We start from the raw sequence: 25,905 nt of genomic DNA, 5'->3' as shown, positions 1-25,905 counted from the left end.
ACCAGGATGCACCGGGTTTTGGGCAGCCATTGAATATCCCCATTTGTCAAAAATAGCCCTGTTGCATAGTACTAGCTGTAAGCATCCAGGGCTATACACATATCACACGAGCGTATAGAACCTGGAATAGACATAAGGTTCGGGAAAAAACACGTTGATGGACGAGTTTAAATTCAATTTCAGGTCAGTTAAGTATAGTTAAGACTTTCTATAGTAACTGTCCAAGGCAGCTGGAGAATCGTTTCTGATGATAACCTATAGCCCAGACCTACGATCCAGGTATAATCTCATTGCCGGGGAGCAGTACAACATCCGAACTCAATATGGCTTCCCATGAACCACGGTTTACCGCCTGGCTACACGGCGATTCCATCCGAAACAAACTGGTCCAGTTCATCAAACAATTGCATGCCTATGTGCACTTTCGGCCAACGATTTCAACCGATGAGAAGTCAATAATTTACGATAAAGGCAGTGTCTCGCATGACCAAGATGACGAGTTGCTCTGGCGTCATCCCTGCCCCCAGGACAGCCAGATGTGGGAATTCATGCAGTGTGTGAACTTGAAGCATGGGACGAGTTTTCAAACATACCAGGAGCTTCACCACTGGAGTCTCGAAAGTACAGCAGAATTCTGGGGAGAAGTATGGGACTATTGCAAAATTCGGCACTCGATTCCATATGAGCAGGTCGTCGATGACGCAGCGAAGATGTGGCCAAGATCCACCTGGTTTAAAGGCTCAACGCTGAACTTTGCAGAAAATTTATTGTTCCCTCTTCATCATGTTGCAGAAGACGATTTGGCTGTTATATCTGTCGATGAAATGACCAGAGAAACAATCACCTGGCGGGAGCTGCGAGAGAAAGTACGACAATGCCAGGCAGGAATGAAGGCCATGAACCTGAAGCCTGGAGACCGGGTTGCAGGATATGTTGCAAACCACAGTAACGCCCTGATTGCCATGTTGGCTACTGCGTCTTTAGGAGCTATTTGGACGGCTGTTAGCCCAGACACCGGCGTAGCAGCAACTCTTGATCGGCTAGTGCAAATTGAACCACGATTGCTATTCACGGACAATGCAGTCATGTATAATGGAAAGACATACCACGTTCTGTCAAAGTTCCAGGAGATTGTAGCGGCCCTCCCGTCTTTAGAGGCTGCTGTCATATTCGAAACCTCAAGTACTGCGGATTACAGCATGGTGTCTTCAAATCTGGAGACAAAAGTCTTGAAATACGACGAATTCATATCTCAACAAGACGTCAAATCAAAGCTCAATTTTATCCAAATGCCAGCCGAGCATCCAGTGTATATTCTTTACAGTTCTGGGACAACTGGTGCTCCAAAGTGCATCGTTCATGGAGCAATTGGGACACTTATTCAACATAAGAAGGAGCACATTCTCCAAAGTGATATCAGACCAGGAGATCGACTGTTCTATATCACGACATGCATGTGGATGATGTGGCACTGGTTCGTGTCTGGACTAGCATCTGGTGCCACCATTGTTTTGTACAACGGCTCCCCGTTTCACTATGTGTCTGGTGAACAATCGGTCAGGGACGATCTTGCTATGCCAAAGCTAATCGATGAGCTTCACATTACACAATTTGGCGCGAGTGCTACTTACTTTTCTATGCTCGAACGAAAGAACATCATGCCGAAAGAACGTGGCCTGACTCTTAGGACACTTAAAGCCATCTACTCGACTGGATCGCCCCTCGCACCGTCCACCTTTAGATACATTTACAAAGCATTCGGCCAGGTAAACTTGGGTTCCATATCGGGCGGCACAGACCTCATTGCAGACTTTGGCACGCCGAGTCCGCTTCAACCTGTATTCGCTGGAGAAATCCAAGTAGCGGCCCTTGGTATGGCAGTCGAAGCTTGGAGTCCTGCGGGGAAGGATCTAAGCAGTATTGGAGAACCAGGGGAACTTGTCTGCGTAAAGCCATTTCCTAGTCAACCGGTGAGCCAAACCGTGCCATGTTGTTGACGTTGGTATTTGACTAACGTGACCGTTGAACATCATAGGTGAAATTTTGGGGCACTGGAGGAGAAAAGAAGTATAAATCATCGTACTTTGAAAAATTTCCAGGCGTTTGGGCGCACGGAGACTTTGTACGGGTAAACCCTCGGACAGGAGGGCTATTCATGCTTGGTCGGTCCGACGGAGTTTTGAATCCAAGCGGAGTGCGGTTCGGAAGTGCAGAAATTTACAATCTGATCCTGAAACGCTTTCCCTCTCTAGTAGAGGACTCGTTATGCATTGGAAGGCGACGACGCGAAGACACGGATGAGACTGTGATATTGTTCCTCAAGATGAGACACGGTCAAAAATTCACTGCCCAGTTTGCAGCAGAAGTCAAGCAGACTATACGGGATGATCTTTCTCCAAGGCACGTCCCTAGCATTATCGATGAATGCCCAGACATTCCTGTGACAGCAAACGGTAAGAAAATTGAGGTGCTGATTAAGAAGATATTGAGCGGAATGGACCTCAAGGCTGCTGGCGGTTCAGGCGCAGTGAATGGAGACTGCCTAGACTGGTATCAAGAGTGGGCTAGAAACCACTAATAAGAAGACCACAATTCATTTTCTTAGAATCGTTTGCGTCTCCTTTCGCCCAACGTCTCCAACATTTTGTTTGCTAGGTATACGTATCATTTTGTTGACAGGCATGGAGGAGTTGTCGTATGTGGGTGTTCTTTTGCTTAGTCATCATTCTCTACAAAAATTTATTCCTCCAATCAGGATTCCCTCCTCGTAACTACATCCATCAATCCTTCGAGTCTGCCATGTTCTCTATATACCTCCCTACGTTCAGCACGGCTTTTATGATGGCTATTAGCTCTTGTGTATGGTTGATGATATACCCTCATTGAAGCTGATAAATGTTTTTGTCACTGTTTTCTATTTACAATTGCACTTGTCGCGATAATACTAATGCATGGCAAAACGGAAAAAATATAGATGAAATACCCACGACTAATAAATAAATGTCGGCAATATATATCTCTCACTTCCATCATTACCTCCCAATACATCTGTGTGATCAGCAGTTCTGATCTATCCAAGCCTTTACTTCGCCAATGGTGGGACATTCGAGGAAGAGTGAGCTCTTGACCTCAATACCAAGCTCATTGCGGAACTTCTCAGAGAGAACCAGAGACATAAGAGAGTCAACTCCAAGCTGCACAAATGTTGCATCGGCGGTCAAGTCGCTCAGGTCCAGATTTGTCTCGCGTGCTATTATCTGGATGCATTGACCAACAATCCCAGTGTCAGTTTCCACAGTTTCCACAGTCTCCACTGATTCAGTGGGTGTGAAAGTCGCCCCAGGTGTGTGGTCGCTGCTAGACGAGGAATTCGAGCCATTCTGACCGCTCACGCCATTGACGCCGTTGTCCTGTTCATGACTGGCAGGCTTCACCCCCAAATAGCCTCCTGGGACTCCTGGTGGGGTAAAGGCTGCGTTGTGACGCGGCTTCCCGTTGGGTATGTGATGTGAAGATGTGCCATTAACCATCGAAACAGTGGAACTATTTTTCTGGCTAGTGGCAGCTGGCATATGACTCTGGGTATTGTCGGAACTAGGAGGCGAGAAGAATCGGTCCATTAACAGCCGTGGCACACGACGGAACCGAATTTGACACAAAACGCCCACAATAACATCACCCTGCAAGATATAGACGTCACCTGCGTGCATGTTCCCAGCCTCCACGGGAAGCGGGAACATACGGACATAGCTTTGGTATTTGGCTCCAGGCTCGAGCGGCTTGAGGATGCGGAGGCTATCACTGCCTGGCGTCACATAGAAGTAGTCTTGCGTGTTGGACGCATCGCTGCCGTTCATAATCAGGCCTGCAAGATGGCAGACGCTATCGATCCAATGTGGCGGTGTATGCCATGACCCATGGCGATCAGACACCAGGGTCACGTCAGCAACGGCCTCGTACTCGTGCATTATTACGTTGTCAATTCCGCGATACCAGTCTGAGTAGTCAACGACATTTTTGAAGAGTGTATAGGCGAGGCGCTTGGAGATTCGGTTGGCCTGACCGTCGGCAGCCAAGCGCTGTAGAGCCTCAATACGCCCAAGAACGAGATGAGCTGTGCGGTTCCATTCGGTACTCCAGGCCATGGGGTCCTCGAAACGTACCCCAGCCGATGCAAATGACTCAGCGGCCCGTTCTCCCGTCTCAGCACTAACGTTATACCATGCCAGTGACATATACTGCGAATTCAGGTCAAGATGAGCCTCGAGTGCGAGTGGTTGCGAGCAGCCCTTAACCTTACTGGCAACCTGAGCATGCAAGACCTCCAGGTCACAAACGTTCATATGAACATCTTTAGTATGCGGTACTAGCCGACGATATAGATATTGTCCCACAGATAGGGCCATGTCTGTCCAGATAGACGAGGTAGCCACGCCGCAGTTGTTCATCGTGTGTCCATATATAGCGCTGCGGAAATCTGGATGCTGCATATCAGAAAGCGTATGCAGTGTGGCCGTCGTTGCTTCAATCGTTTCACTCGTGATCTGATGTATCGAGGACGTCCGGAGAGCCGAGGAGGAGAGAGTCGCAGGCGTTTTACCACTGCCGGCCTTCCCTCCGTATTTCAGAAGTGCCTTGTCAAGTGCCCAGGTGCCAAGGTATGGAATCCAATAATTAGTTTCGTTCCAGCTATACTTGGGCAAGCTGAGTAAGACGTAGGCGCGTTCGTTCGGCCTAAAGTATTCATTCCAGCATGGTGTGAGGCCTGCCAGGTGCAGTGTGACGAGACTTTTGGAAATGGTGGATATGTTGTCTTCGTTGCGCCGACACGAAGAGGCAATCTTCGACGGCGGAGACAGCTTACGAACAAAGCCGACGCAGACGGGGTGCGGACCAATGTCCAACCATACGGTCTTATCGTCTACTATTCCCAATTCCCGTGCAGCGTCGACAGCAGCAGCGAATTTGACGGTATTGCGAGTTTGGTGGCGAAGATAGGTTGCATTGATCGTCTTGCCGTCGAAAATCGGGGTTCCGAGCATGGTGGATAGGACGGGGATGCTAGGGGCCTTGAAAGGCACCTTCTTAGCTAGGTTCTCCAACTCATCAATCACTGCCTCCATCTGAGATGTGTGGTAGGCAAAGGGGATCTCCAGTGGCATGCATTTATAGTTGTTGGTCTCAAGCGTTTGTCGGATAGTGTTGATGTCGGCCTTTGTTCCGCCGAGCACTGTATCGTCGTGCGTATTTTGACATGACACTTCATATTTGACATTGGCTGTGTCAGCAGCACTTCTCAGGACTCTTTCAATATCTTCAGGTGAGGCCAGTACCGACAGCATCGAGTGGCTGTATGGTGCGCAGCGTTGTTCAGTAATCTGGGCACGACGCCCTACAATATAAAGGACATCTGCCGCGGAGAGAACACCAGCAACAGCGAGAGCCGCATACTCGCCTAGGCTATGGCCAATAACTGCACTGGGTCGGATGCCTAGCAATGACCAGAATCGAGCCAATGCGATCTCCAACACCACAATACTTAGCTGACTGACCACCGGGGATGTCACTTCATCGTCCGTGCTACCGGTGATAGCGGGCACAACAGAAGGGAAGCCTAGTTTCCGGACAAGTTGATCAAGCTGCAGGACCTGAGTGCGGAAGAAGGGGAAATCATCAAAAAGTTCCTGCCGGATACCTCGATAGGAGGCTCCCTGGCCGGTGAAGGTGAAAACCACCGCCGGAGGGCTGGATGGAACTGGCTTTGCGTCAGCAGCGACCTTATTATCTACAGATGTGCGGAGGAACTTCTGTAGTCCAGGAATGCTGGAGACGGTGGTGGCAACACGCAGGTTATGGTGCATACGCCGAGCGCACGTCGTGTAAGACAGGTCCGCTATATCAGTGTCGGGATACTTTTCGAGGTAAAGTATCAGGTTCTCCAGGTTGGCCTGGAGCGACTTCTTGCTTCTTGCTGAGATAAGTATAGTATGCAAAGAACGACCATCAGCACTCTCGGGGCTGGCTCGAACCCTCTTCCTTTCCGGGGCATCCTCAAGAAGCAACGTTGTGTTTCCGCCATGGGCACCAAACGAATTCACTACTGAGGTGCGTTTCTTTCCCTGAGGTCTCGGCCAAGCTGTAGTCTTCATAGGCAGACTAGCATTGCGCCTATCAAGATCCTTCGGAATGGTCGGGTTTATTTCTGTCTTGATGCCAACATGAGGAGGGATCTCATTTTTTTGGTACATGAGCAATACCTTAAGAAGCGACGATATTCCGGCAACAGCTTCGCCATGTCCGATGTTACTTTTCACTGCGCCGAGGTGTAGCTTCTGGTCAGCGCGACGGCGCGGTTTGAGTGGAGCAAATACATCCAAGACAGACTCTGACTCGATGGCATCACCAGCCTGTGTGCCTGTACCATGCATCTCGACGAAGCTAACATCCAGAGCGCTGACACCAGCCTGCCGCAGGACTCGGCGGCAGTTGTCCTTTTGATGTCCAGCATGCGGGTGTGTGATTGAGATGGCATCTGCACAGTGGTTCGTAGCTGCGGATAAAACCACAGCCAAGATATTGTCGTTGTCGGCTTCAGCGTCTTCCAGCCGTTTGATCACAATCGAGCCAATCCCTTCAGCTCTGCAGTATCCATCTGCGTCCTTGTCCCAGACCTTGCATTGTCCGGTTTTGGACAGGAAGTGAGCATTACCAAGGCCAGCATAGTTGTCCGGGTCAGTTATGATATTGACTCCGCCTGCAAGTGCAGTATCGGCCTCACCCGCCCATAGAGCCATGCAGGCAGCATGTACTGCGGCCATCGAACTCGAGCACGCAGTATCTATCGTGAAACAAGGGCCCGCAAATTTGAAGAAATAGTTGATGCGTCCTGTGGTAAAACCCCGTACTCCACCAGGCACCGCATAGGTCCCGATGTTCTGTGATGCGTTTAGCTCACGCCAATCATCGCTCGCTTGACCGTAGAAGCTCCCAATGCGCTCCCAACGTGTCGATGCTGTACGACCAGGGACAAGACCCGCCATTTCCATGGCTTCGTACGCCGTCGTCAGCGCAAGTCTTTGCATTGGGTCCGTTTGCTCGGCCTGGTGATATAGCAGCGTTAGTCAATATACTCAGTATACGGTCAATGCAGCAAATTACGATAACATACCTCTTTAGGAGACATTGTGAAGAAGGCCGCATCGAAATATCCCGGGCGGTCAATGAAATTTCCGTATGGAGTTTGTGCAGCATTTTCTGTCTTGCCTGTGGGATCATAATGCGTATCCAAGTCAAATCTGTCCTTAGGCACTGTTGTATGAACGTCACGGCCTTGTTCAAGCAGCTCCCAAAACTGTTCAGTATCGTTAGCTCCACCAGGCATACGACACGCCATGCCAACGATGGCCAGCTTTGAGTTGGCCGGGTTATTGCGGCGTCGTGTGCCAAAGTCTTTATGAACCCATTCGACCATGTCATTCCTTGAGATCTCCATGTCAGGGAAGCTTGCAACAATAGTCTCGAGGATACCCTTGAATACAAGCGATGTGCGGAATGTGTCGATTTGGCAAGTTGCTGACCCACCCACAGCGTTGATATGGTCAATTATACCCGCTGTTACATTATCGAGATAAATAGTTCCAGTGATTAATTCAGTGGCAATCTCCAGTAGCAATTGACCTGCTGTGGTGGCCGTAAAAGGCTTCCCTGTCTGTGATGATATCAGGGGAAGCTGCAACGGACGGGAAACCGGGATGAGTGACTCTGAGATGTCAAGGACAGCGTTTACATCTTCTTGACTGTAAAGATGTGTTGCGTGGCATAGGCCATCATACACCGGTAATGGCAGTGACTTGGCATATCGAAGGTCGCTAGACTGTAGAAATGCGGACTTTATGCGGGATGGTGGTCCGCTGACGCTCACGGATGACCTATCTGCTGCACTTATAAAGACTTTGGAAATCTCGGGGTTTCCTAGTTCTTCATTTACCCTAGCCAGTTCGCTTTGAACTGATTTCTCAGTCATCCCGGTAATGACATGTGCCCAACTCTGAAGTATTCCATCTGGCTGAGGTGCTTCAAGCTTTCCGGAGAAATCGCCAACATAAACTCCCAGTCGGAAGGATACTCTCAGACACTCTGCACCATTCTTAACCACTTCTGCAAGAGAGGTAGAAAGCGCTACTGCTGCGCCCGAAAAGAGCCCAACACTCAGACCGGCTAGTGTCGTCAGACCATCAGATAGAGTCAGTTCTGCATCAATTGCTTCGTAATGTCTACGAAAAAGCGAACAGTCTTTGTTAGCACCACGGGTGTTATCGAATTCAAGAGACCAATCAACCTACCCTATGAACAAGCCAATCTGTAGTACAATAAGCAAGGCGCTTTCCATGGCAGCTCCCAAGCCAAGTTCGCGAAGATATCCATTTTCAGAAAGCGTTAGGATATTATTGAAATGTGGCACCTGACTCTTAATTTGGTGTGGAAGTTTTGCAATTTCATCTTGAATAACGAGCGTTGACTCCTCGAGAAAAGCGGCAAGTAATCGAAAACGTCGGTCTTTGCTATGCTGTAGCAGCCGACGAAACAAATCGTTCAAATCATCGTTGGGAAATTCATTTCCGAAGTAGAGTAGCCTTGCTTGGGCAGAGGTTTGGCACTTGTCCCAGGTACTGCTTTGATTCTCAACTGGACCAGGCATATTTGCGAGGAGCTAAGTATCAGTTAACAACCGTTGCATACCCATGGTTTGACTGTTTATGCTAATAAATATAGTGCAATAATGAGCAACTGGTTTGATTACTTACCTTGTGGTCAGTCTCCTTTAGCCGTCGCTGGTATACCACATAAACTCAGCTATCGAAGAGGCGACGGTAGTTCGTACTTATGCTAAATGCTAAATATTGTACGCGATGAATAATTATATAGATGAATCATGATAAGTCACACAGACTAGGTTGCCCTCGCCAATCCCGAAAGTTCGGATAGCGGATTTTAACACCCGCTCCTATGGTGTCGCCTTTCGCGATTGTAGACTCCGTCCGACAAGAGCAGGCGAATGCCATTGGTGAAACATGGTTGCTTTCAGCCACCATGCATGCACCTAATTTGTAATCGAGCTGAGTCTGTTAGATTCGAATGAAGTCTGTTCGTTGTGCCGCATTTGGCACAAAATTATGTGCAAAACCCGAAAGGAATATCGAATGCTTAAAACTTAAATCACGAAATATTTGACTCCCCTTGTAAATGCCTAAAACCCGTGGGATTTGGCGTAGCTAGTAAAACTAGTCGGCCTCCACATCGAGTTTCTATTTCTCATCAGCTCATATTTGGCCGTTAACATTAGCCAGACGTTCATTATGCAAAACCCGAAGAAAGGCGCGTCCAAGGGCCAAGAGCGATGTCCGATGGTCAGGTCAGCACTAGTTTTAATTAGCAATAGCCGCATATAAAAGAAGAATGGAAGGGAATACGGACGGTCCTCTGAATAAACTTGTATATTGAGCACCCTTCTGTGATTTTCGCTTGAGAGCTACGGTAGTAACGGTTAACCCTTGACATCCATCGTCAGTCATTTAGCTCCCCTTAGCCGCGCCGAGAATATTTAAAGGTCTGCATCGACAATGGGGGCGCAACCATCCGATCAAGGTCAAGTACCCCTATTAGAGGCACCCCTTACCGTCATAGACTGGGGTCGATTGAGGTCCAATGAAACACAGGAGGGGAAGAAGCTTCTCGAGGCATGCGAAGGTCAAGGCTTCTTTTACCTAGACCTGAGCTGTGACGAGTCCTTCTTGCAAGACTGGAAAGCAGTTCTGGCTTTTATGAACCGATATTTCCATCTTGAACTGAGCGCAAAGATGAAAGATGATCGGAAGAGCGACACTCACGGGTTAGTAAAACACTCTTGACGCGCCCCCCTTTATTTTTAAGCGCGCCCCTGACCCACAACTCCCGCGGCGCCAAGTGAGCTAAATATGACCACATAGATATGAACCTGTCGCAACGTCAACCGGAGCTGTCAATTCACTGCCAGACTACTACGAGTCGCTCAAGGTAAGTTGTGCATCGCTGCTGAATTGATGGCTTCCCAAAAAAAATAACACACTAGGAGGCTTCCAGAGATGAACTGCTCGGGAATACGAGCGCCCTTGCTCCAGATGTTAGGGACAACCACGCCCTGTTTCTCCGATTTTGCAGCACTGCACACAAGGTCTTTATGACCATTTTGCGCCAGCTTGATGATTACCTCGGCCTAGATGATCAATCAAAGCTCGTGAGATTCCATCGGGAAGATCGGGAATCGCTTACTACCCTCTCTATGTTCCGCTATCCAAAGCAAGAGTCCCTCGACATGGGTGTCGGGCACAACAAGCACACAGATATCGGTACCTTGACTTTTCTCCTCTGCGAACAATGGGGTCTACAGGTTCTCTCGAAAGATCCAGTTGGCTGGAGATACGTGGCCCCGAAAAGCAACCACGCAGTCATCAACGTAGGAGATACCCTACGCTTCCTTTCAGGAAACCGCTTTCGCTCCGCAGTTCACAGAGTTATACCTACGCGTGGTCTTCAGCACGAAGATCGCTATAGCATTGCTTACTTCTTGAGGGCTGAAAATGACATACAGTTCACAGACAGTACCGGACGCCAGGTCTCTGCTAAAACGTGGCATGACGAGAAGTTCAATGTGTTTAGAGAAACGCATGAGGAGCAAGAAAAGCTGCCAATTTTGACTGGCGGTATGGAGCGTATGGAAAGTCTAGTTGTCTGAAGAAGGCAGAATAGATAGTCGCAAGTTGTATATGACTTTGCTCAAGTGTATATTTTATCCGTTGATGTTTGTTTGCTCAAAATACACGTGCAAGACTTGATCAATTAAACGTTTAATTGATCAATCAACTCGCATCCTCGCCTTTTTGACCTAGTCACTTGTCTAGCCACATTTTTAAACTCGAAGACAGAGAACGGTCTATGGGCTAGATCTAGCTATGCAAAATTACAATGGTAAAACACACAACTCTTTGAGGATCTCACAGGCATTTTGAATCTTAACATCTATTACTTGTCATTCATTTGCCACTTCGGCAGGACCACCACATTCATCAACTAAACCTAGTGTTTCGTCGTCAAAATCCCGTTCATCAACTTCTCCAGCCTGTTCACTGCCTCGTATCCGATTTGATAATGGATCACCAGCCTTCCTCCCATGAATTTTAACCCGATGGCCTCGCCTTGCTCGATAAATGCATCTTCGCTTATTCCGACAGCAGCAAGGTCAAGCCATACCATGTTGGTTTCTACCGGATACAAAATCGTCCCACCAAGGCTCTCCCACATCTTAGCGATTTGTTTTGCTAGAGCATGGGACGTCTGAAGTTTTCCGCCGAGAAAGGTATCCTCCACGCCTACCCTTGCTGCCGCACACACGACGCCAGACTGACGAAGCCCACCACCTATACTTTTTCTTATCCATCTCGCACGCTCCCTGAACGACTCGGTTCCTACAATTATAGAACCGATGGGTGCCCCGAGGCCTTTGGAGAAACAGAGGCTGATGCTGTCGAAGCACTCGCAATACTCCTTCAGTGATCCTGCACCGGCCGCGACGGCTTCCCATAGACGTGCCCCATCTAGGTGCATCGCTATGCCATTTTCTCGTGCCCATTGGCTTATGCGTTGGCATTCTGTCAGGGGAAGAATGACACCACCCAGTGGGTTTTCGAGAGATATCAGCCTGGTAGGACAGTCTGTGATGAGCGTTCCTCTATTCACCTTCTTTTGCAAATCTTCCAGTGTTAGGTATTTCCCATTCGAAGGTTGAACGGATGTTATCATAGCTCCACACAGGCTCGCAACTCCGCCTGCCTCATGAGTGACGATATGACTTCTGTGGTCACACATCACGCTATGCGGAGGGCCTTGTAGTTGCGTTCGTATGCAGAGTTGGTTTCCCATTGTTCCACTGACGACAAAGAGGCCAGCTTCCTTTCCTGTAAGCTCGGCAATCCAGTTTTCGAGATTGAGGGTCGTGGGATCCTGTCTAAAGTCATCGTCTAGCAAAGTTGTGGTCGTGATGGCAGCAAGCATGCGAGCTGTCGGCGTAGTCACAATATCACCTAGCTTAGGTATTAGCAACAGCGACCATTTTAATCACTTTTAGCCTCAACATACTGCGAAAATCGAATGCTGAAGCACCTGGTCCATTCCAGTTGTTAATTTCGGTGGCTTTAGTGCCATTTACTGGCTGTGTGGTATGGCCATTCTCCCCTTTCTTATCCAAGCTTATACCAGTTGTAAGTGTCATGATTGCTGCAAACTTGATGAAGAAATTTCCAAATACTAAACAGTCAAAGATCAGGCAGACTATGAAATGTTGACGCCAGATCTTACATATTCCACCCCCTTTACTGAATCCATTCATTTACTTTAATTATACTAAAAAAGATTCCTATGTCAAACCCCGAAACCATTTTCGGGCCAGAATCGACTCGTTTGTCGGATTTTAATTAGTGATTAAAAGCCATGGCGCCCATACACCCAGGGTCGTAAGGCCGGTCATCGTCATTGGCTTCGGAGCTATAGAAGTTGATAGGAAACTGAATCTGAAACTGTTCCCATACAAAATAATCCAACGGAAGAACATTATTTTAAAAAGGTGGACATCGTACTTGTACAGTGTCAATAGAAGGGCTAAACTATCGGCCTAGTAAAGACTACAAAAATTCATTCATAGCAAGTTCTAGCTTAGCCGTGCTGCTTCAATGAAAATAGCAGCTGTTGTATGAAAATAAGGAGGTAACTCCATCACCGGCCCGTCTTTACCGGCATTAAGCAGAGACATTAAGTAGTCAACAAGATTGATTATATCTCATTGAATCAAGTAACTGTGGTTTAAATTGCATTTATGAAGGACTATAAATACCCAGCCATCTAGATCCAATAGCCAGTCGAGTTTATGGTTCAAGCGAGCTTCAAGTGACAAATGAGTGGAGGTTATGTGACATGGTATGTTCGGCGTTACTTAGCTACGCCATTGCTCACACCATTGCTTAATCCATTGCCCATCTTCCGGGCAGGACTAAACATGACACCGAGGTCCTTCTTGATAAAAACTCCAAATGATTTTTGGTCCAGCCAGTCTTTCGGCACATTTCCATGTAGCTGAAAATCAAAATTCCATAGCAACTTTACCATGATCAGACGAGACTCGGCATTTGCAAGGTTCTGGCCCAGGCACTATATAAGATAAGGTGGTCAGCCAAGCCTATTTTGTGGCATGATAGAAAAATCGAGGTACCTACATTATAGGCTCCAATGCTGAAAGGGTGGAATGGCTCGTGATTGTCATTCGCAAATTCGGCGGGTGGGTTGGGCATGAAGCGCTCGGGACAGAAGTCCTTTGGTCGGGTAAAGTAGGCGGGATTCTGTGCAATTCCGAAGAATGACATATTGCATCCCGTCTTTTGGTCGCAATTAGTATGATAAACAACGCTGGCCTGTGAAAATGGGACAAGAAAATTTTGACTTACCCCTTCGGGGATAAATAATCCAGCTGCATTGCCTCCACCTTTGGGCGGAGTACGCCAGAGCATAGTAATGACAGGTGGGTATAAACGCATTGTCTCCTGCAGACAAGCGGTCAAATATTTCAACTTATGAACGTTGACTAGGTCGATCTCCTCACTGGACTTGAAGGACGTCCGAACTTCATGCGACAGTGCCTTCATGGCATGAGGATTAGAGCCAAGGAAGTACACAAGGCCGGTCAGCAATGTAGAAATGGTATGAGAGCCTGTTCCAACGAGGGTCACTGCAGCAACAATCATTTCTTCCTTTGTCAAACCCTCACCTCCCGCATTGTTATCTGCGCTCTTGATAGAGACCTTGTCCCAAAAGTCGCCGCGGACACCGCCCTCTTTAATGCGTTCCTCTACCCTCTTCCGCGCATACATAAAATTATGAATACGGGCAAGCTGAAGTTTCTTGGGAATGAAATATGGTGCAAGCCACATTAGCCCATGCTCACGGAAAAGGAATTTGAGCTGCGAATCGAATGCTGTTTCCGCAAAGGTTTTCATCTGCAGTCGGTCAACTTGGATTATCCGTGGTCCCTATTTGAGAGAGTAAATTCTTACCCATGGATGAACGTCTCCATTTTCCACACAGTTGAAGGGCTCACTCCAGCCTAAGTCGCTAATCACATCAAATCCCACCATTACAAACCTAGACCCCAAATTTAAGAGTTAGTTATATTGTATATAAGGATTATCCTTACATTGGCTGTATATCCCTCACCATTTGGTAACGTCTACAGGTTCTCCAACCTGCGCAAATGTATCGATTTTCTTGGTAAATTGATCGATGTATTTGGTGATTAGCTCCTGCTGCTCCTGAAGACCTTTCTCGGAGAACGCGTGGTTGAGCAGTCTGCGGAAGCGAGCATGATAGGTACCGGCGGTATTCATAATACTCTGAGGGCCACCTTTCCCCTGGGGAACTCTCTTCGGGTGTCTTGGCCACTGCTCTCTGCCTGGAACTTTGGCGAAGATGTCGTTCCACGCCGCCTGATTCGCAAAGCTCAATTCATTTGGACCAATGCGGACAACTTCGCCATACTTCGCGTGAACCTTTGCAGTATGCTGCGGAAGGCGGCCAGTCCATTGCCAGTAATCCTTAATCAGGCTCAATTGTTACTTAAAATGCATTTCAGTGTTTGGATAATTGACTGGAGCGTACCCATGGTAATTTGCTAACGCGACAGTAGAATGGCCCTGGAACTTTCGCAAGGGGATGGAGGAAAATGTTGTAAACTGCCTCGGCGGTGAAATATAGCGTTACTGCGCCGATGAGAAATAGAAGAGGAAGAGACTCTGGTAGGATACGCGCAACGCTCTCCTTGACAAAGGTCGTGTCCACGTTCTCCAGAAAACTGGCGGCCATTTTTGCGACTGATGAGAGCCAGATGGGTATATCAAGAAAAGAGAGAGCCTTCAGAGAGTAGAAAGGGGTTCCGTATATATATACTCGGTTATTATTAGTAGCTAAGCGCGTATCTTAGCTTAACATAATACAAAAAGAGCATCTCGCTTGCTCTTTGATTGGTTCTCCGTTTACATTGCTTCATTGATTAACAGGAACCCTGCTCCACCACCATCAAGTCTGAATTACGGGTTTTGACCGCCACCAGAATCCGGCTTTCAAACTGCGATCATTGAACGAGTTTGAACAGCTCGGGGTTTTACCCGTGAAGCATAATTTCCCACTTGCATAGTGCTCACCCTGCAGTGTAGGGTCAGGATCACTAGCATTCGAAAGAATCAAGGGTAGTCGGCCGTTAAAACCCGACGAGGATACTGGTACTGCACGCCTCGGGAGTTGATATGATCTGAATCTATTGAAACACGACAGGCCTAAAGATATAATCGTATAATTTGCCTTTCGATAGCAGCACATTCTAGCCTGTAGCGTAGTTTGTGTGAAGCAATATCTCGAGCATGAGATGTTTGATGTTAATTCTGTAACAAACGCGCTCTGAGATACGAGAAGAAACGCGGCTAATAAGTTGATGACTAAGTAATAAACACTGTAAATACGCAACCTTCGAAATATTGACATCTTAATTTCATCGTAATTGCATAGAAAATGTACAGAAATAAGGACGAATTACAAATTTCGAGAGGAGAGTTGGCGAGTTTAGGAAATAACGGAATTAATGCTTTGGCAAAACATATGAAAAGGTGTTTGATGGAGATGTTTATTCTTGAATATAATTACAGTACATTTATGACCCCTGTATCCTCTAGTTATGCGCGTAGTGAATAGCCCAGAGGATTGAAAAGCTGATCAAATATGTACATCCTCAACAACGCTGCATGATGCGCCCCAACTTCACGACTGGAAGTGCTCCAAAGAAATAGAAAGCTCTATCTACAAAATTTGGCTTGCGCCAAAGCTCAGTCAGAGGCATACTTGGACATGGCACGGAGCTTAGGTCCATAGTGCCAAAAGGCCAAAGGGCTTACCCAGCCAACACCGATGCTGATGAATGCCAGGACGCTCGTACCCCATCCGTATCCTAGACTCTCATACATGTAGGGGGCGAACAGTGGGAAGCCAAAGCCAGCCAAGCTGCGAAGAATGGCACAAGCAGCCATAGCACTAGCAGCGTATGTCTGGTAACTGTCAACAATATAGGTCTGCATACCCTGAAGACAGGATATTGTTCCAGCAGTGAATATCAGGGCTCCAATGTTGGGCATGATCCAATGCACGCTGCTGCGTATACTCCAGCCGTACCAAAAGAGGCCGATGGTACTAATGACAGAGCCAACAGCCAAGGAGGGCATGCGAAACTCAGGCTTGCCGACGCCATTATTCTTCGCTTTGAGGGTCTTGTAGATGCGGTCGACTAGCTTGAGGTTGAGGAAAAGACCAACGAAGGAACCGATGGCAATGGACAGATAGTTGAGCCCACCAATACTCTCACTCTCCCCGTACACCTTGGTCCAGATCTCAGGAAATGTTGCGAACATGAGATATGTGGTTCCGAAGAGATACCCCATGTATATGGCCATACAAAAGACGATGGGCTGAGTTGTGAACATGCGCACTGGTCGTTGTAGGGCATGTCCAAGTTTATAGGCGAGACTCTCTACCTTCTCCGCGGTATGCAGGTTCTCGTTGCCCGTCTCCTTCGCGAGTCGGTCCCGTCTCTTTCTCAAGAGCGTAGCTGGGTGACACTCGCGCAACCATATAAAGCCAACTACTTGGATTACCACGGCCGCAGCAGACGTCGACCAGAACACCCAGCGCCATGTCGAATACTGTGCAATGAAGCCTCCAGCGATGGGTCCAACGACAGGGCCAAGTATTGGGCCAAGGGTGTATATACCCATGGCCTTTCCACGCTCTTCGGCACTCCACATGTCACTATATATGACGGGTCAGCAAGATATACATAAGGATTCGCAGATATACTGCGCACGGCTTACCTTATGGCACCTCCTCCGATGGCCAGGGGCGCACTGCCGCCAATACCAGCGAGAAATCGAAAAGCGAAGAACTCGGCCTTACTCTTAGCGAAACCACATCCCAAGTTCCAGGCCAGATACCACACATTGCTGAATTGAAGTAGACGTACACGGCCGTATAGTTCGGAGGCTGGGCCAAAGAAAATGGGACCGACGGCGTAGGCGAGAATGAAGATGGCGAGAGATAGATATACCTCAATCTTGACGTGCATCCCTAAGCTCTCACCGAGTTCCTCCAGTGCTGGTGCTATCATGGCAGACGAAACGGGAGAGATGAAGACGAATAGCGAGACGGCCCAGGTGTTTTTCCATTTCTCACCCTTGGGCCAATTTTTCGGGTTTTCTGGATCATCTGGCCCATTCCAGGTAACGAGGTTCGGGTCTTTTGATACTTCTGCGTTGATTGAGGGCTCGGTTGATTGTTTGGCTGCTTCGAGGTCGACGTCGATATCTCTGGCGTGCGTTTGGTCATCCTCAGGGTGTTCTTTGGGTAGGGTAGCGCTCTCCGAATCGGAGGGGATATGGGTTTTTTCGCTCATATTTGAGGACAGTTCCAATTGAATGAGATATTGGAGTTTTCTTCCCGTATGCTTGACTTCTCCTTGACATCGTAGCTCATGCTTGGACTCCTGACCTATATACTCTTTTGACAGCCAAATGTATAGATTGATACAGCCAATCGGCGTCGCGTATTTTCCTTCGGGCCCGCGCCGTCCGGGAAGGACCGAGGTGGTATCCAATGAGAGGACGCGATTCTTCGGGCCCGGGTAAGGCTGGAAATCCGGCCCTAAACTGCCTCTGATCCCTGCAAATAGTTCATATCTAGCTCACCACGAGTGTTAAACTCTTCCGTCATGCGTCTTTTAGTCGAGAGTTAGATTGGGTGACAGTCACTCACCGGGGACTTCTTTTAGATAGCGTCTTAGTTTTCGAGAAGATGGTAGAATTGGTGTTGGATTCTCAGTCCTAGGATGCTATTCAGACTTGGGAGACCATAAGTGAGTATATTGCTGGCAAGGCCATACCCGTTTCTGCGTAAGGAGCTAATCTAGTCCATCTTCGGTATTAACTGCTAAGCCTTATGGGGTGAAGTTGAAGTACAGTCATTGTTTTCGAGCCACGCTCACTGTTTCGATATCAGCGTACCTGGCTTGGCCAACGATTCTTTCAAATCATTCCATCGACCTTTTCTCAATGGATCTAACCGTTTCAACGCGGTCAGCCACCCAGAGATCCGTTCCTCTTGTACAGCTTCCAGTTCTTTGTTTATTTTCGCGATGAGCAAAGTATAGGTAATCAGTGCTTGGTATATCCATTTACAGTCATTAGTATCCTCTAGTATATCTTCGATGGCTTCTATCTCTTGCTCGAGATACTCAAGTCGTTCACCATCCGTTAGATTCGTGGCCATGGTCTGGGGGGCGAGATCGGTGTCGCAGGTGCACATTAAATACTGATGGTAGAACCAAATAGACTGATCGTACGGGTCGATCAGTGCGCGATGAATGAGGCTTAACTCTGTAAATCATAATGAGAAACCGGGATGCAGTCAAGTTTACTAATTTATCATGGAGAAACATACCGCTATCGAGCATCTTTTTCCTCTTTTTATCATCGGCCGCACTTTCGTGTAAAACTTTTAGAATCAGTTTGGAACGGTTATGCCAGGCCGAGAAGTTTGATAGGTTGGTTCCGATCATCTTAGTGGTATAATCCAACTCTTCCTGCGTCATACTCTGGGACGGATTATCAGCCGAGGTATCCGATGGCTCACAAGATATACTCTCCAGGGCCTCAACCACGGCACGCCGATAACCCCAGCCGTGGAAATTCCGTCCATCTCTATTGAGCATCTTGCCAACCAAACCAAGTTCGGTTTCCCAGAACTTTCGGGAAACACTAGGCTCGAGGCGCTCAGTCGCTTGTTGTAAAAGCCATAGTCGATGATTCCAAATCCAGTAGCATTTCGGGTTCTTTTGCAGTAGTGGCAAAAGGAAGACCAGGTCTTGCTGGATAGCCTGCCGAATATGGTATCCAGGCTTTGTCTCAGGGGATACCGGGTCCTCTAAAGACATGGATTGTAATATCATGCGCCGATAATTCCATATCGTATAATATTCTGCATTTTTAACAAGCAGCTCTGATGTCTTATCAAACGCTTCCTTGGAGAAATCATGATCTGCTTTCTACATTTCGATATCAGCCTTTTCGTTCGCTGGAGTGATACGGCATGACGATATGCACCTTTTGAAGGACAAGGCTGTCGAGGGTCTGGTAGTCACTTATGGCTTTGAGTTCAGCTTGTCGTTGAGCTTCTGTTCTCTCGCTTGTGGATGTTTGTCGTAGAACTCCGTGCTTGATATCGGGGTTATTATCGAGTATTTGCTGAAATAACGTAAAAGCCAAGGAAGATGCAGATACCTACGCTTGACATGTCTACGGCGTGTATGTGTAGTGTTCCGATAGAGGTTTCTTCAACCCCAGGACCGAGATGCTGTCTCTCTTGTCTTGTCTCTCATCTTGTTGCCTGTGGTTTGTCAGAGGAAGTTAGCGATGTCATGTGATTTACAGTGATTACCTAATCAGAATCGTGAGTAGAACGCGGCTTTCCTGATTGGGACGAAACAACGACATCCCATCCAGAGGAAGGCGAGAAGAGCCAGCGGCCCATGGCTGCTCGAAGATGGAGTCTCTTCACGATGTTCACGATTCATTATATAGCTATGATGAACCACGAGTCTTTTATTCTTATGCCCATGTAGCTTTTAAGAAGCGCTTGGTGTGTCTTGCGATTTCGCACTTCAGCGGCGATAATGCCACCAAGAAGCCCCGAAACAGAGGTGGCAACATTCTCTGCGGGTAGGCCTTCAATTACTCTCATTACCTCACACGAACAGCCCAGAACCCCCAGGCAAATCACACCAGGATCTCCGCCTCTTTCGCTTTCACCGGTGTCCCCTACCGAGTCAGAATTTCCTTCTCTCTTTTCACCCGTAGACTCTCACCACAGTCAGCGTACAGCCGCTAGCAGTATCTCTAGCAACGATGTCTTTCGAATAGGAGAACTAGAAGATCCTCTTGGGTCAAAACGGGATGTAGAAGATACTACACTTGCTGAAACTACGCCTGCTACTAGTCCCTCGTCGAGACTGTCCTACAACCCCCTAAAATCTCCAGATCGTTTCTTACCCGCTAGGAATTTGCACCATTCCGCATCTTTGCCATTTAGGTTGTCCAGACACCCTTACTCGCTTTCTCCGACTGAACGGATACGTCGGCATAGAGACCCTAGCGTGGATGTTTTCGCGTACCCTTGTCATCAACCGGACTTTGGCTTGAGAATAGCTGAAGTTGGAGACCCTAGAATATCGCCTCATCATTTACCTCGCCATATAAACCATGGCCTTCTTAGCGAACACCCGTCAAACCCAGGAGAGATTGTCCCAACCACGAGGATTAGAACGCAGGCAATGTGGACTTTCCGAGGTGGTATAGTAGCGCCTCCTGGGCCTCAAAATGCTGTATCTGATGGCCACGGAAACCTCATGGGAAGCGGAACGGTAGCACCGCTCTACAAAGCAAACTTTCTTACAAGAGAAACGCCAGCTCGAAAAGATTTAGCATACCAATCACGGCTTTCATTTGCCTTAGATGTTGATCAAGCAGCTAGGGTTATTGACCTATCGATACCTCAATCAATCCAGGATAAGATACCATCTCTGATAAATTCTCCGGCAAGATGGGACGCCATCGGCTGGGGAACCCCTAATTCAAAACCACGTAAGTGAGAAAATGTCGGGCGAATGAATCATACAACCATTTTATTCTCAGAGCTTGCATTCCTATGTTCCAACGGACTGTATAGCTGATGTTGTCAGCAGGTTCGCCTAAGAAATCATCCAAGAAGTTACCTAGACCAGTGCCTTCGACTCCATTTCGTGTTCTCGACGCACCTCTTCTCAGAGATGATTTCTACTGCTCTACGTTAGCATATTGCTATACCGCTCGAGTCCTAGCAGTTGGGCTTGGCCACAAGGTTTACATATGGTCTGAAGGAACTCATGTACAGCATCCTCCATTTAAGGACTACCCTGTTTCAAACCATGTGACGTCCTTGTCCTTTTCATCCCAGTTAGGTGGACATAGCATACTGGCGGTTGGACGACATGGCGGTCAAGTTACACTATGGAGCACCTTTGATTCGGAACCACGATTTGAGATCGAGATCCCCAACGCTGTGTCTAATGTCTGCTTTAAGGGTCGTACCACTCGCAGGCCCTCAAGCCGGCTCGGTTCATCGTCTGCGGACGTGGAAGAACTCGCTATTGGTGACGAACGAGGGCAAATTTGGTATTATTCTGTGGAGTGGACAAGCACTAAATGGCGGCAACGCTATAAGTGGAATGGTGCGATGGTTCTCCTTGCGAAGATCAAAGCACACACGCAGCAGATTTGTGGGATGGCATGGTCTCCTGATGGGAGATACTTGGCCACAGGCGGAAACGATAATTTTTGTTTACTCTTTGACACTATTGAACTTATTAGGAAAATAGAACAAAATCAGTCAGTTTCCGCTGAAAGGGCTGGTAACCCTGGGGCAGGCTGTGCGTTCTCGGATAAATTATATCTACTTCAGTCTTACCTGCAATGTGGAAACTCCCGAGGAACGAATTCTATCAACAGTGCCATCTTGGACGCAGGCTCTCCTGAATCGAGACGCACGGTCGAAGGTTCTCCTCCAAAGAAGGCGATCCCTATACCTATAGATTCACATAAGCACAAGTTCTTGCATGCTGCTGCTGTCAAGGCCATCGCCTTTTCTCCATGGCAACCAACTCTCCTAGCAACAGGTGGCGGTACAAATGATAGGTGCATTCGATTCTACCACGCCACTTCGGGCGCATGCTTGGCTATCATCAACGTCTACGCGCAAGTTACCAGCTTGATATGGAGCAAGACAAGGCGCGAGATAGCTGCTACCTTTGGATACGCGTCACCCGAACACCCTTACCGTATAGCCGTCTTCGCGTGGCCAAGTTGCCAACAGGTAGTAGCTATACCGTGGTCAATAGCCACGGGTCACGAAAGATACGGTAGTGGGGTACCAGGCGATTGTGGCCGCGCACTCTGGGCAATAAGTTATCCCGGTGGTCCAAACGAGATGGCCCATCAACTCGCCGAACCCCCAACCACCCGCAGACACCCTGGCCATGGTCTTAATAGAAGCGATGTCGGCTCAGAGGATTCCCAGACTGCGCAGTCCAACAGGGAGGGGGATACATGGTGGTCGCGCACTGCAGAGGAAGGGTGCATAATCGTAGCCTCTAGCGATGAGTCCGTGAAGTTCCATGAGGTTTGGAGCGGGACTCCTAAGAGCATTGCTGGTACGAGTGGTCTATTGGGCGGAAGTGCTATTTTAGAGGGCTTGGAAGGAATTGAGAAGGAGACGGAGGTTATTAGATAGGGCGAGTTGAATGCAGCTGGCTTGTAGTACAGAACCCCTATTTCAGTGTTTACTCGAACAGCCCCTGAAAAGTCTCTGTGGATGGCAAATGTGCATGTACGACATATGCACTCGAGACCTAGGTACACCGCATTAAATATTATTAACCAGTTATTACTATTAATTCGCCCCTGGACGGGATATAAGAGAAAATTACCTGACTCCTGCATAGTTATTGTTGGGACGTCGCATGCAAAACATAATATTAGCAAAGCACACCAGTATAGCAGTAACGTAGTATAAAGCGGACGACCAAATAATGCAATAAAATAATATTTTTTTATAGAAGGCAACAGGCATAAATAGACAGACAGATAGACAAGGCAAGGCAATAGTATGTATGATTGATCCTCCGTCTCGAAGAACCCTCCAGCAGATGGATAAATGCCAAAAAGGAAACGATAATAAATAGAGGATGAACGAGGGATGGAAACAGCTAAATAGGCTTCCCTCGCTCGCATAGTTCCATTCTATCTGGGTGTATCTCCAATCAGTGCTTTTCATTCCCTACTCCAGCGTCTAGCGAGGAATTTTATTCCCACGTCCAAGACGACTTGATTTGAATTCACTTCACTTTACTTCCTCTTCGGCTTCGTAGCAGGGGCATCAGATATGTCTGATTCCTCCTCGTCCGAATTAGCAAGGAACTCTAACAGGCTTGCTTCCTCTTCGTAATTTGGTTCCTCGTCGCTATCCTCCTCATCGTCATCCTCATCGTCGTCGCCAGAAACCTCTGCCTCGTCATCGATTAATTCTTCCTCATCATCTTCTGCTTCATCGTCATCTTCTCCTTCCTCATCGTACTCTACGCCGTTGGTCATGGGCATATCTTCGTCTCCGTCCTTATCAGCAAACATGTTATCGTCTAGTAGGTCGGTCTGGTTACGGATCGTTTTCATTTCAGCGTTATCATCGTCTTCATCCTCGACGATGTCTTCCTGGCCTTCAACGTAAATGACTCGATCTTCAACATCGTCGTCATTGGTACGGCCATCGTGTACTTGAAGACTCTGCCTCAATGCAAGCTGGGCATCAAGCATATCTAGCTTTCCCTTCAAGAGTAGGAGAGAAGGTAGACTTGCTGCTCGCTGTTCCATGACTTTAAACAGTGAGCTGACCTTCTTGAATACCTCTGGGTTGGCTGCGATCGAACCACCATGTGCAATGCATGTCCATTGCACCCACATGAGCAGGTGGCCGTATCTGCCTGGACGCGTGGAGAGGCGCTCAGCTAGTTTCTGCAGTAAGGTGGCGGCAAGGGATGAGTCGAGGCGCTGGATTGTTGCCTTTACAATAGCCATATCAGTAGTGTGGAAGCAAGACTCGAGCAGTGAAGTGTCGTTTGTTTTGAGGGATTGGGAGAGAACGGTAGAGAGGGAGAGGCCGGTGGGGAGTTGGAGAGATTGGGCGGGGAGGGCTTTGGATTGGAGAAGGGAGGATTTATCCATCAAGTCAGCGGAGACGTCGATGGTCTGGGGAGCGGAGGCCAGCAGTTCACCGAACGAAGGCTCTGCGGCGTCATCGGCGTCAGTGTGATCTGCCATTTCGATGTCTTCGTTGGCTGTTGTCAAGGCTTTGGAGGTGGGCTCTGCATCGTCTAGTTCCTCGTCCGATTCTTCGTCTTCATCAGAGTCGGCAATGGCCACATTACTGTCCTCCGTTGCGTCGATGCCTTCTGCAAATCCGCCTTGTCCGACGATAGCCTGGCTCTCATCGACATGGCTCTTGCCTAGGTTCTTGACACCGTTCATCATAGCATTTCCAATGTTAGAAGAGGACTTGCCGCGAACCAACTCCGTTTCACCAGTGTACATCAACTCTTGCGTTGTCTCGTTCTGCCACGGTATCCTGTCGAAGACAAGGTCTATTCCTCCCTCGACCCAAACGACAACCAGGTCAGCGCCATCAAAGGACACAGATACGACCGGGACGCGAGCTCGTGATTTATCAGGCTTGACTAGCTTGATGATAGCGTCTGGTCGACGGGTCATTGACTTGCGTAGTGATTTGAGACTAGCATTGGCGTTGCTGGACGAGGAGTCGCTGAATCTGTGGAAAGGGTTGGAGAAGATCTCAATTGCGCCGTCACGAGTGACGACCGCAAGCTGTTGTCTCTGGCTTGGGTCGGCCGTCTTTGTGCTCCCCTTGTGAGAACCGGGGTATAGAGAGACTAGATCGATTTCTTTATCGGCTACTAGTGAGCCGAGTAGTTTCTTGTTCTGTGGGTTGAAGACGTTGATGTAGCGGTCGGAATCAGATGCTAGGAACGGGCCGGATAGGTCGGTGTAGTCGGTGCTAGAGGAAATGAGAGAATGGACGGCGTCTTTCATGGAGCTAAACGATGGTTCAGCATCGGTTGCTTCGTTTTCTAGATCTATTAGGTACGGCGTTTGCGATGCGCATAGCACTGGTGGGTTGGCAGGCACAGGTCTAGCCAAAGCAGAAACAGAGGTCGACGGAAGAGAAATTACTCTATAAACCACACGTTAGTTCGATGGCATCTTGAAAAATTGCGCGCGAGTATCATACCGTATGACATGTCCCTTGCGCAAATCCCACTGCACCAGCTTCCCGTCACCACCAATACTCCATCCTTCAACCGCAGGTTTCTTGAGCGTGAACTTGAAATCTCTGATCCCTCTCTCGTGTCCACCCTGCAGGATACCGGTGATCTTGTCCTCTGCGGGGCAATACATCCTAATCTCAGACGTGCTCGTTCCAAACGCAACGACAACATCTCCGGCATCAGCTCCAGCAGCGCCATTGACGCCCGAGCTCCGCTTGCGCTTCTTCTTCATATGCTGATCCCTGTCCCCGCGCTGAGCATCACCATAATATCCCCAGTCCAAAGAGGTAATTGACTCCTTGGGATTGACTGCATGTTCGCATTGAAGCCGGCCTGAAGTGGTGCTATGTATCCGCAGGTGATGCGCATCTAGACCCTGAATGACAGACGCAAAGAGCGCCAATTGGTATTCGGAGGGGGAGAAAGCCGACCGAATGATAGATGATTTCTTCACGGTGACCGTCGCAGAGGCTGCTGAAGGGGTAGCGGTAGATGAGACCTTCGACACGGCTCTAGACGAAGCCTTCTTGCTGACCATCTTGGGCAAGTATATTCCTGATACCGGTGGACCAGGGAGGTTGTTTTGAAAGCCTGAGCTTTAGGAGCTAGCCAGAAGCAAGTTCCAAGATACCTCTGCAGCGTCAATGGGGCGGTACAAGGTCTGGATAAATGAATGTATCCCGCTCCGCAAGACCTGGGAGAACTTGGCCTTGTTCGTGGGCTTACACTCGCTCACGATGTTTTCCAGCTTCGACTTTTTAGCAGCGAAAAAAAAAATTTAAGGTGATACCACGTGAGCTTAACCA

The 25,905-nt window shown here is 48.3% G+C and overlaps 6 protein-coding genes across 6 annotated transcripts; 3 read left to right on the top strand and 3 right to left on the bottom strand.

Moving 5' to 3' along the window:
• Positions 1–323: 323 nt before the first annotated feature.
• Positions 324–2,578, top strand: GIQ15_04079 (uncharacterized protein; the record flags this gene model as incomplete). The annotated part of the gene is made up of 2 exons (XM_033551496.1): positions 324–1,970; positions 2,036–2,578. 2 exons carry the CDS (start codon positions 324–326, stop codon positions 2,576–2,578), a joined length of 2,190 nt encoding a protein of 729 aa, XP_033405226.1.
• Positions 2,579–3,056: 478 nt separating this feature from the next.
• Positions 3,057–8,698, bottom strand: GIQ15_04078 (Non-reducing polyketide synthase vrtA; the record flags this gene model as incomplete). The annotated part of the gene is made up of 3 exons (XM_033551495.1): positions 3,057–7,100; positions 7,169–8,273; positions 8,343–8,698. The coding sequence occupies 3 exons, from the start codon at positions 8,696–8,698 to the stop codon at positions 3,057–3,059; spliced, it is 5,505 nt and encodes a 1,834-aa protein (XP_033405225.1).
• A 922-nt stretch (positions 8,699–9,620) lies between these two features.
• On the top strand, positions 9,621–10,771 carry GIQ15_04077 (putative 2OG-Fe(II) oxygenase family oxidoreductase; the record flags this gene model as incomplete). The annotated part of the gene is made up of 3 exons (XM_033551494.1): positions 9,621–9,889; positions 9,987–10,053; positions 10,109–10,771. 3 exons carry the CDS (start codon positions 9,621–9,623, stop codon positions 10,769–10,771), a joined length of 999 nt encoding a protein of 332 aa, XP_033405224.1.
• Positions 10,772–15,953: 5,182 nt separating this feature from the next.
• Positions 15,954–19,105, bottom strand: GIQ15_04076 (transporter; the record flags this gene model as incomplete). The annotated part of the gene is made up of 4 exons (XM_033551493.1): positions 15,954–16,929; positions 16,992–17,835; positions 18,177–18,548; positions 18,613–19,105. The coding sequence occupies 4 exons, from the start codon at positions 19,103–19,105 to the stop codon at positions 15,954–15,956; spliced, it is 2,685 nt and encodes an 894-aa protein (XP_033405223.1).
• A 1,793-nt stretch (positions 19,106–20,898) lies between these two features.
• GIQ15_04075 (meiosis-specific APC/C activator protein AMA1) lies at positions 20,899–22,494 on the top strand (the record flags this gene model as incomplete). Its single annotated transcript, XM_033551492.1, has 1 exon — positions 20,899–22,494. One exon carries the CDS (start codon positions 20,899–20,901, stop codon positions 22,492–22,494), a length of 1,596 nt encoding a protein of 531 aa, XP_033405222.1.
• A 614-nt stretch (positions 22,495–23,108) lies between these two features.
• Positions 23,109–25,637, bottom strand: GIQ15_04074 (uncharacterized protein; the record flags this gene model as incomplete). The annotated part of the gene is made up of 2 exons (XM_033551491.1): positions 23,109–25,005; positions 25,063–25,637. The coding sequence occupies 2 exons, from the start codon at positions 25,635–25,637 to the stop codon at positions 23,109–23,111; spliced, it is 2,472 nt and encodes an 823-aa protein (XP_033405221.1).
• Between the last annotated feature and the right edge of the window lie 268 nt (positions 25,638–25,905).

This window comes from Arthroderma uncinatum (assembly GCF_011692745.1).
Source record: "Arthroderma uncinatum strain CBS 119779 chromosome Unknown scaffold3, whole genome shotgun sequence".
Classification (NCBI taxonomy): domain Eukaryota; kingdom Fungi; phylum Ascomycota; class Eurotiomycetes; order Onygenales; family Arthrodermataceae; genus Arthroderma; species Arthroderma uncinatum.
Note: the sequence above shows the minus strand (reverse complement) of the source record. Positions and strands in the feature narration are given on the sequence as shown.